Below are 10,768 nucleotides of genomic sequence, written 5' to 3'. Positions count from 1 at the left end.
CACTGATTCCTGAGCTTTGAACGAGGCACGTCGAACTACTATAAATGAGCATAGATCATGTTTCAAATAACATTCCATCATTAGGCACTGCATCAGGAAACAAGGCTGATGAGTTTGTGCGTGCATCTATGTGTGTGTGAACAAGCCCATCAAATACCTATTCAGAATTAGGATGTCACCACATTACTGTAGCCAGAAATTTTACCATGTGACAGCTCATTGCAGTATAAATTACTGTTTCAGTGAAATAAATTTTCTGAGACAGAAAAGCAAAGTATTGGCTGCTTTCTATAACATCTTATGTGGTTGTCAGAATTTAATAATTAAGTAAATGTCCTGAGGTTGAAAAAAAGACAAAAGTAAGGAGTTTAGTTTAGAGAAATACAAACCAAATGTTTTCTTTTTATTGTTTTAACCTCTGTAGACTCCTCATAAAAATAGTGCTGCTCAAAATAAGGACAAAGAAAATTGCTGTTGGAACGATCTCAATAAAGGAAAGTCCATAATTCACACATTCATTTGAATCCTTTTCTGAATAAAGAAAATGTGAAACCATGTTAATGTGAACCTGCAGCAATCCATCCAGTCACTGCAACCTTCTTGTGAGTCTTGCAAACTAACATCCAGGTGAGCCCTTGCACTACTAATCTGAAGCAACTGTTGTAATGTGTTTACTAAATTAGCCCTAAAAGCCACTCAAATCAAAATTAACGCAGTACAGGATCTGAAAGGAACAGGAAAAAGCAATCAATATCCAACTCCGGAAACTGGATGGAAAAACCACAGGATAGTCAATCCGATTTCTCAAAAACAAAAACAAGAGGAACATCAGAGTAATAGTCAGAAGGTTAAACTCAAAAAGCAAGCAGGATGTCTGTTCTGGAAACGTACTGTTAAACGCTTGGTGCAAAACTATGGCGCAGCCCAAAAAAACATTTGGCTGAGAGCTGCAGAACAGCAGACTCCGTAAATCCAGCTGCTCCATTCTCTCTTGGTGTCCATCCTGTGTTTTGCAATGTTTTGTCTCCTATCTCTTAAGCCAGTCTCTTTTATTGCAAGTATAACATTTGGCACAATACAAATTCTTGGTGCTTTTAGAAGATAAGCCTTTAAAGATCAATCAGTGGACAGTTACTTAGAAAGTTCTCTGTATAAATGGGACTTGACTGCATCATATACAGCAAGGTCTAAAAATCACAGTTTGCCCCTTTTCAAACAAATCTGTCTTCGTTTGCAATGTCGTATCAGCATCGTCACATTTTCCCATCTTAAATAGGAGTTACAAGTTAGAAAATAGTAAATTCATTTTCACTTTTATATAATCTGTTTCCTGTATCATCCCATAGTGGATTGATTTATATATTTATATTAATATATTTATGTATAAGCATGTACAAGAAAACCAGTCTCATTTTTGCACTGTGTACAAAAGTAATTGCTGTCTTTTCTGTTGGGCATTCTATTGCATGTTTTTATGATGAACAGAATAAAAGACAGAGCAGGAGAAGGCGGTAGGCATGTTATATCTGTGTTTCCTGTACCTTCTCCTTTGTGTGAGTTTTGATCGGGTAGGGTTCAGGGATAGTGCTGATGGTTGTTTTGCGAGGATCGAGCAGGGTGTTATTCCCTTCCCAGGGAGCAGAGTGTGCCGATCTGTAAGAGCTGTGTTTGTAGGTGCTGTTGTGATCTCGCAGGCTAACTAACATCATTCCACTTTCACCTGGTATACATGTCATTCTATGGGTGGTAGGAACATCGTCTTTGATCTGAAAGGCCTCTATAGTCCCAACCGTGCTCCTTTGCTGGTGCCGTTTACGCAGCTTATAGAAAGCTATGAGCATAACAGCAGCAAGCAGGGTGACTGCCACGAAGCACCCAATGATAATCTTAGTTGTCTTCATGACCTCGTCAAGACTGGCAGGTGGGCTTGTTGTTCCGCGTACAGTCGGCACCGAGACCTGTCGAGGTGTCTGAAGTAAAACGGTTGGCGTAGAGATAAAAACTGGCTGAAAGACGGAGGGGGAGGCAGTTACCGTCTTTGGCTTGATCACTTCCTGTGAGGTGGGCTCCACTTCCTCCACTGTCACCGTGGTGAAGTAACTCAGGTTAGAAGTGTTGAGCTCAGCTGCAGTCACATTCAGGTAGGCTGAAGCATTGGAGTTGCCAGCCATGTTGGTGACCATGCAGGTGTACACACCTGTATCTGCTGGCAGCACATTGGAGAAGTTTAGTGTCCCGTCGTTAAGCACTGATATCCGTGGGTGATTAGAGCCATGGGTCAAAACCATTCCATTAGGCAGGAGCCACCTAACTGACGACATGGGGGCTGTGCGACATTTCAGCTCAGCTACACGTTCAGCTGAGATGTTAAGATCCCTTGGGGCATCCAGGATTACAGGTGCTGAACACTGGAAAGTGCTCTGGTCCACCTCCACCAGGTAGCGTCCACGCAGGTAAGCAGGAGTGTGGCAGCGTCCACAACAGGTGGAATTAGTGGGAATGTACTCCCTCAGCCACCAGGCCAGCCACACGACATCACAGTTACACTGCCAGGGGTTGTGGTGCAAATGGAGTTCCACCAGGTAACTCAAGGGCGCAAAAAGGTCATGGGGCAAAGAGCTAAGGTTATTATGAGCCAGGTTGAGCTCAACCAAGGCTGTGACATCATCAAACGCATTTCTCTCTATGGTGGTGATCCGAGAGTTCATAATCCACAGCTTTTTCAGGGATTTCAAACCCCTGAAGGATCCAGGTTTTATCTCTGGGAAATAGTTCTCAGACATCTCTAGCTCCTCCAGCCCTACCAAAGGGGTCAGGGCTGGCATCTCCCGCAGGTTACACATTCCAAGGTTTAAGTATTTCAAGTTGTATAATCCCTCAAAAGCTCCCTCAGAAATATACTCCAGCTTCTTTGACTCTCCCAGATCTAGACGCATTAGAGAGGGAACACGGTTGAATGCGTAGGATGGTATGCTTTCAATAGGGTTGTTCCTGAGCCATAATTCCCGCAGTTTAGACAAGTACTCAAAAGCTCCACTTGGGATCACTGTCAATCGGTTGTCGAACAGCTCCAGTGTGGTGAGACTGTTGAGGCCACTGAAGGCCCCCACTTCGATCTGACGAATAGAGTTCCTACCCAGTTGTAGCACCTCCAGGTGATGGAGGTGTTGAAAGGTGCCAGCTTCAATTGTCTCTATGCTGTTCTCCATCAGGTTTAAATGCCTAGTGGTGGCAGGAATGCCTGGGGGCACTCGAACCAGGCTACGCCTGGTGCACACCACCTTAACGAACTGGTTACCACAGGAGCAGACACCAGGGCACGTCAGTGGTCCGGAGGGGGCGGCGCGCACACTCCACGATTGCACCATGAGGTAGACTGCACAGAGCAGGGCTGCGTTGCAGGCACGGTGCACAGTTACCTGCCACAAGAGACTCATGATGTGCAGCGTTCATAATTCAACATCGCGTGTGGATTTGGCTGGGGTACGGAGAACAGTGGCCCTACCCTGGTTTGAGCAAGACTCTGCATCTGTTTGCCATTGACAGTGCAGGATGGTGCTGCTTTAAACACAGAGAGAGAAAGAGAGGGACAGATGGGGGCAGAAAAAAGATGAGTGAAGAAGGGAAAAAGCAGACCTATATAATACATATGTTGAAATAGAAGGCACCTACCTCATTAGCTCGGAGTTGTCCTTAGAATAATCCTTTATTTTGAAGCAAAACCCCAGCACTGTTCAGGCATGTTTCCCACTAAGATCACTGCACAGCATTTTCAGCTTTTTCTTTCATAAAAGTAAACTGGATCGTGAACTGATTTGCCAAAATGGCCCCTATTAATTCCAGAGAGAAGTGGCATTCAGTTAAACTGGTTCAAGAGTTAAGGCCCAGTTAGCTAAGCAGGTGCACGGATCCAGTCAGATTGGAAAAGATTTCCTCTCAGCTCCCCCATTAAGTGTCCTTGGAAGGCAATGCTGAATACCACTGAACAATTTTCACAAGACTCCATTGCCGAAGTACATGCACATTAAGCTAAGAAAAATATAAAAGAGAAAAAGGAGAAAACAGAAGAGGGAAAAAAATCCCACAATCTTTTCAGATTCGTCTTTCCCCTAAAATAAGCCTTTTTTTTTTTCTTTTTTTTTTAGTTTGCCATCATCCACCCCCCACTACACTTGTTCAGCTGATAAGCCATGCGTTGATGAATCCAAAAAGGCTAACAGACATACACTGCGGTCATTCCGTCTTGCTTTTTTAACTCAGTCCTCGCTCCTGTCTATCGCTGTAGCAGCTGCGGACTGCCGCGTGCACAGTTAGCAATAATCCATCAATTTCTCCAGAGGGGGGCTCGGGGGTGGTGTTGCGGGAGCAGAAGGGGGGAGGTGGGAAAGAGGACGAGGGGAGCAGCAGCAACAGCAGCGCAGCAGTGGTGAAGCTCTCTCCCTATCCGCTGATCGTTTGCTCCTCGTGCGTTCTCTCTCACTCTTTCTCTGTCTGGCTTCCTCTCTTTCCTTCTTCTCAGTGTCAGAAAAAAAAATTGATTGATGCCGCCGTGTGACGTGTGGCTAATTTCAGAGAGATACCTTGCTGAGGATTCCGTAGTTTGCCCTCCCTCCCCCCATTGTGGATCCTGCTGTATTCCTTTATTTTTCCTTGTCTTGAGGTAGTAAGTTGTGGCAGTTCGCCTGCTCTGTCTGTGATGCTGCGGGTTGGCAACAACTCTGCAGTGGGAGGTGGGCAGCAGAAAAGCACGCGAGGGAGAGAGAGAAAGACGCACAAACACGCTCGCGCACACGCGTGGCAGAGAAGACCATCAACGGCGACAGTAGCAAGAGCAGCGGTCCTTACCTCCAGTGCTCACCCTCTTCTCTACATTTCTCTCTGTGTGACTGGGTTGCAGGCAGCAGAGTCTTTCTCCTCCTTTTGTCCTTCAGTGGAAACGTGAATGTACTGCTGACGCATCCCGCTCAGAGCAGTGCATTGGTTTGATGCAGTGTTCTTGTGTATTAACACATTCTCCCCCTCCTCGCCTAGTGTACTGCCTCTCTCTCTCAGACGCTCACACACCAATACACTCTCTAAGTCTTCCTGATTCACTTTTCAATCTTTTTTTCCTTCTCATTCTTTGAGTCTTTTTGTCTCTACTTACATCCTTTCTTTCTATCCTCATTATTTTTTCTCCTTCACCTCTTTCCAAACTTTCCTCTTATACTGTCTTATAGATACTCTTCCAATTCTTGTCTTACATTTTCCTTGTTAATCTCTTTTGCTCTCATTTTTCCTATCCTTCTGACATTCTTCTTCCTCTCGCAACCTTTCTGTAGTTTGTACTAGTTTTTCAATGGCACCGTTTTAAAATTGTTTTTTAAGAAATAAGTGATGCTTCTTGAAAATACAAATGTGTAAAGAACATTTCCATTAAGAATGCATCTTCATACTTAAATTTGAGTACTCCAGATGAAAACAGACAAGCAAATGAAGACAGACATGAAGCTATAGAAGGCTCTCAAGGATCACCATCTTTGTGAAAATGCTGACTCTGCTAGCATTGGCTGGCCAGTCTTAAGGGACACCAGAAAAGCACAGACTAGTGAGAAAGAAGCAGAAAAAGCTTAATGAGAAGAATGTGGTATGATGAGACAACAAAGCAGCTTAAGTAAAGAAATAAGTCAAATAAATGTGTAATAAAATTACAAACCTTGAATGAGATAATTTCACATTTTCCTGCCTCAGTGTACTGTATGTGGTAAACGGCATTTCCATAATTTAGAATTTGTTAGTAACACAGCACTGTAAAATGTGCATCATTTAGTTACATCAAGGGTCAAATCAAATATAAATAGCATGTTAAAGTTAAAACCTACACACTTTCTTTGTGTGTGCACTGTACAGGCCTGATATAAAGAAAGTTTTTGCTCAGGTGGCCGAAATGTCCGCCTGATAGAGAAAAGTTTTGCTCACCAAGAAACAAATGAGAGGGAACATTGATCTGGTACTGACACCTATCAGTGTGGATTTATTGTTGCACAAGCTAATGTTTTCAGTTACTGATGCCATTATTTGCCATTTATTCCAACCTTAAAAGTTTCAAGTAATAGGTTACTGATATATTATTGTATAATAATTTTCAGTAGTATTGGGCTGGTCATGTGATCTCAAAATATCTGCAACCAGTTCCATATAAATCCAGTCAGATTTAATTAGGTATTTTTCATGTTATGTGAGTGTACATGATTTTAAACACATTTTCAACAGTCCATTTCCTTTGTGCAAAACTTTTTTAATGAGGAAAAAATATTATACTATTGTACCTGTCTACAAAAATTTGTACATTTGAGCCTAAGTAGTAATTAAAGTGCTAATCTGTTATGTTTTCCCTTTCATGCAGAAGCATTTTTAATTCACAAATTCTAAGCTCACTTGAAATAAAACTAAACAAACGTCCTCATGTGAACTCACATTCACATTTTTCTCATGCTTCCAGTGGTTTTATATGTACAGGCTTTAGACCACTGAACTGGCCTTCAGTGCTTCTGTCATCTGGAGAATGAGCAGCAGCACTAGGTGACATCACACAAGAGACCGCTCTCTCAGGGGTCTTAACACCTCAGGAGCCCAGCTGAGATCAGTCAGGAACACTGCTGCTCACATCAGCACACCCATGTTAGCCAGACCTTACATTCACACTCCATGCTCCACCGCAAATATGAACTGTTTGGACGTGGGGTATACATTTACACAGTTGTACAGTCAAGTGCTGACTTTATTCATCCATCCAACCAAATCACTTTTCATAATATTGTCCAGCACCTCTACATTCTAGCCTTCAGAGGAATTGACATTTTTAAAATCCTCTACACCAGACCGAAAACACTTTAAACTGCACCTTTTTTTTAATCCAGAACCGATGATGGGAAGCACTTTCACTTTTATTTGTTATGGTTGCCGAATAGAGATGCCAAATGCACAGAATGGTGCTTTTGGATGGTGTCTTATCATCTGTTACAGAGTTAGATGAAGAGTCATACCACTGTTGGCTGAAGCACCATGGAGCTTTTGCACACCAGGGAGCTGTATGAATTATCCTAGTCTGGGTGTACGGCCAATGCTTTGACCCCCCCCCCCCCCCCCCCATTTAACAACTCACCAGTGGAGGTAATTGATGTCCATGGTGCAGATCCCAGTGCTAATATCATTATAGAGGTTGTATGCATTGAAAGGTCAGGATGGAGCATGTGATTCTTCCATGATTCGCTCCACTTCACAGCTAGCTGCTGAGTTTATTGGAGGTGTCAAACGGCAACCATACAGTAAAGCAGCAAGGCAGGAATGCTACACTTGCTGAAGAGACTTAAACTAATGAATGTACGAGGCGATTGCATTTTTCCATTATCCATTATTGCATTATTAATGAATAGCTGCCATACTGTGCTTGTTCTTTTAGGTCTTGTTCATTACGCAATGTAAAAATAGCATTTTTATGTTCAGTCATTCAATTATTTCATAATTTCTTCACTCTGGCTTATTTGTGATTAAATCAACTTTGTTGTACAGTAATTGCCCTCATTTTGAAGTATTGAGAGAGCTAGCTGTACATAGAAAAACATTGAGATGTTTTAGTACCTAAAATTAAGATTTTAATTTTTTTTTACCCAACACAATGCTAATTGGGAAAATCTACAAGCTAAAAATGTTCTTTTCAGTGTCATATGATATTGTAAAACAGCGAGGCTCTCTCAGGGGATTTGTGATCAAATATTTCCTTGTTCACAGAGATACCATCACAGTTGAAAGCCTTCAAGTGTTTGTTTTTTTCTCTCTCTCTCCCTAATAAGTATTGGTATTCATTTAAGTTGTTAATTTGATCCTCACAATCATTAATAAACCTTTAGAAAATAACAAAAATAGAAAATAACACATTTTTAACAAAAAAAATGAATGCTTAATCATGCCCCTTGACTGGTACATAAATTCTATAATAAGAGATGTTAATTTGACAGCTTTTCTTAGATATTCAATATGCAGCTAATTGCGATTCAAGTGATTAAACAATCAGAATATCAGGTAATTAATTTGATTAATTTTTTTTAATCAATTGACAATCCCAATATTACTGTATGGACCACAAAATGAATACATTAGCTTTGCTGCAATGACTGAAGTAACAAAACTTTTCATGCATGCATTTGAATATCGTTTTAATTGTATGTTTTTAACATTGATTTCAAATAAACAGGGTGATTTTGATCAGTGATGTGCCTCAGGGGTGATAAGTAGTATTCTGGTGGTACTTGAAATACTTTTCATTCTGTGTTGCCTATAGAAGCCCACTTTAATTTGTAATTTGTTTCAGATACATTTTAAATATATAAAATTTGCATATTGTGTGCAGTGCGGTTGTGTGTGACACTCTTAACAGAATATATATATATATATATATATATATATATATATATATATATATATACAGTGTATTGTTGCTTAAAGGAAAACTATTATGTAAATGTATAGTTGGAATAAATATGTAGTGTAAAAATAACTCCCATTAGATTATAATGTTTGAGTGCCAGGTTATAGATGAGCTCTAGGGACTGTGTGTGAGTGTTTGAGAGTATGAGTGTGGTTTTGTTTGGTGACCTGGTTCTGGGTAACTAGTAACAAGCTAAATCTGGAGGGGGTGGAGGGGGTAGATAGATGGAGGGAAGCAGTTGAAATGGGCCCATGTCGATATCGTTCCCTCTGTTCCACATCCCTAGATCCCTCTCTCCCATGCAGATTGAATATGTTGCATGCTGCGTCCCAGTTTCTGTGGCAGTCATATTTGGCGGTCACTGTGAAGGGTGTTAGTGAGCCACAGCGGCCGAGGGGAGTGGTTTGCGGTGACGGCACAGCGCAGTCAGCCTGAATATCGGTCAAACTCTGCCTCCGTAACATTTAATGGTACTCATCGTATACACACTTCATTACAGTAATTACTGCAAAGTGCTGAACATAAGACATGTTGTGCTTTCTGATTGGGAGTGGAAGAGGTTCTGATGAAAGCATTTAGAGTGAATGAATGAATTGGCTCTTGGCTACAAGGCTGTTGATCCTCTATGCTTAGAATAGCATGTTAGCAAAGTGCTGCTCTCAGGACTTCAGGTTCAGTAGCATTGATCTGGGCTTTAATGATGAAATCCCTTTTTGCTCTCCTCACCCTCCATTTTTTTGGAAGGGGGAGGTTGGTTTGATTTATTAGCTGTCTAAATTTGCTCACCCTCATCGACCCTGCTCACGATGTCATGTAGAGATGTGGGTGTTGCTGAAAGGTGAGGATCAACACTACTTTATCTCTCTGTTTGCCCTATGATCAGTGCTGCTTGACTTACAATGAGCAGTGGTGCCAGTGTCTATTTTCACATCCAACTTTGAAACTCAATGCACCCAACTGGCCGTTGTCCAGATCTTTTATAATTCAGCTCATCTTTATCAGAAAATTAGATTTTCTGATTTGACCGTCTAAGAGTAATGGAATATCAGATTGATTATATTTTATTTTAATTAGTATTCTTAAGGTGAGCTTGTTTCAGTGTTTGTTTTAAAGGGTTGTATCATGAGGAATAAAGTCTACATTGATCTTTTGAGATAAAAGAGATTGATGTACTACGAAAACATACTGGACATAAATATGACTCTTAAGTCATGAGTTGGAAGTTAAATTGATTTTGTCAAACTCTCAGAAATTTACACTGCCATTCAAAAGTTTGTGGGTGGTAAGATCTTATGGTAAACACAAACAAAAACAGTAAAAGGAGGAAAATTGTGAAATATTATTACAATTTAAAAGACCTTTTTTCTATTTTAATATATATAATTTAAAGAGTAATGTATTCCTGTGACGGGAAAGCTGAATTTTCAGCAGTCATTACTCCAGATCTCAGTGTCACACGATCCTTCAGAAATCATTCTATCTTGCTGATTTGCTGCTCAAGAAACATTTCTTATTATTGTCAGGATTTTAAACTTGCATATCTGCAAATAAAACTTTAAGGTTAGGGTTAGGTTACTTTATTTAAAACTTTCAAACAAAGTGTGTACAAATTATTAATAAGAAATATTACACTGACGATTTGGGAACACTAACTTAACACTAAAGGAAAAGAAAGGACATGTGGCCAAGTATGTTGTGCCATTCTTGGAATTTGTGCTCTGCATATTCCAAGTGCATACACACAGCAGTGAGAAGTGAACAAACATACACCCAGAACAGTGGGCAGCCAATGCTGCAGCACCCCAGGGGAGCAGTTGGGGGTTCGGTGCCTTGTTCAAGGGTCTCACCTCAGCCGTGGTATTGAGGGGGGAGAGACTGCTGGATATTCACTCCCCTCACCTACAATTCCTGCCAGACCTGAGACTGGAATCCACGACCTTTAGGTTACAAGTCCAACTCTCTATCCATTAGTCCACGACTGCCTCCAAATTACTAAATATCTGTAAAATCAGTTAAAGCTGTTGTTTTACTTCCAGCTATAAGATTTCGACATTTCCATATCACATTTAGGCCCACTTAAAAGTGCACAATGCAACTTGATGTATTGCATGGAATTACAGTTGAGTGAATTCTGAATTAGCTCTTTAACAAATGTCTGGTTTTCTCAAATATCCTTAATCTGCACTCTCAAAATCTGCTTGCAGCAGTTGCCTGCACGACTCATTTAACATAAAAACCCTTTGTTTCAAACAGAATTATTCATTCAGACACAGTGGGAGGGCAGCTTAAGATTTCAGCGAA

At 40.9% G+C, this 10,768-nt stretch overlaps 1 protein-coding gene across 2 annotated transcripts; it reads right to left on the bottom strand.

Moving 5' to 3' along the window:
• Positions 1-367: 367 nt before the first annotated feature.
• On the bottom strand, positions 368-5,008 carry lrrc4.2 (leucine rich repeat containing 4.2). Of its 2 annotated transcripts, none has more exons than XM_059506777.1 (2): positions 3,673-5,008; positions 368-3,561 (listed from the first exon to the last, which is right to left on the bottom strand). In XM_059506777.1, the coding sequence occupies exon 2, from the start codon at positions 3,435-3,437 to the stop codon at positions 1,521-1,523; it is 1,917 nt and encodes a 638-aa protein (XP_059362760.1). In that variant the 5' UTR covers positions 3,438-3,561; positions 3,673-5,008; the 3' UTR covers positions 368-1,520. The 2 variants fall into 2 exon arrangements, with proteins under 2 accessions (XP_059362760.1, XP_059362761.1); XM_059506778.1 differs by having other exon boundaries at positions 368-3,558.
• Positions 5,009-10,768: the final 5,760 nt, after the last annotated feature.

The sequence above is a fragment of the Carassius carassius genome, chromosome 23, assembly GCF_963082965.1.
Source record: "Carassius carassius chromosome 23, fCarCar2.1, whole genome shotgun sequence".
NCBI lineage: Eukaryota > Metazoa > Chordata > Actinopteri > Cypriniformes > Cyprinidae > Carassius > Carassius carassius.
Note: the sequence above shows the minus strand (reverse complement) of the source record. Positions and strands in the feature narration are given on the sequence as shown.

Excerpts from the sequence above, each read along its gene's own strand:
- lrrc4.2 (XM_059506777.1), bottom strand. The coding sequence starts at position 3,437 with ATGAGTCTCTTGTGGCAGGTAACTGTGCACCGTGCCTGCAACGCAGCC.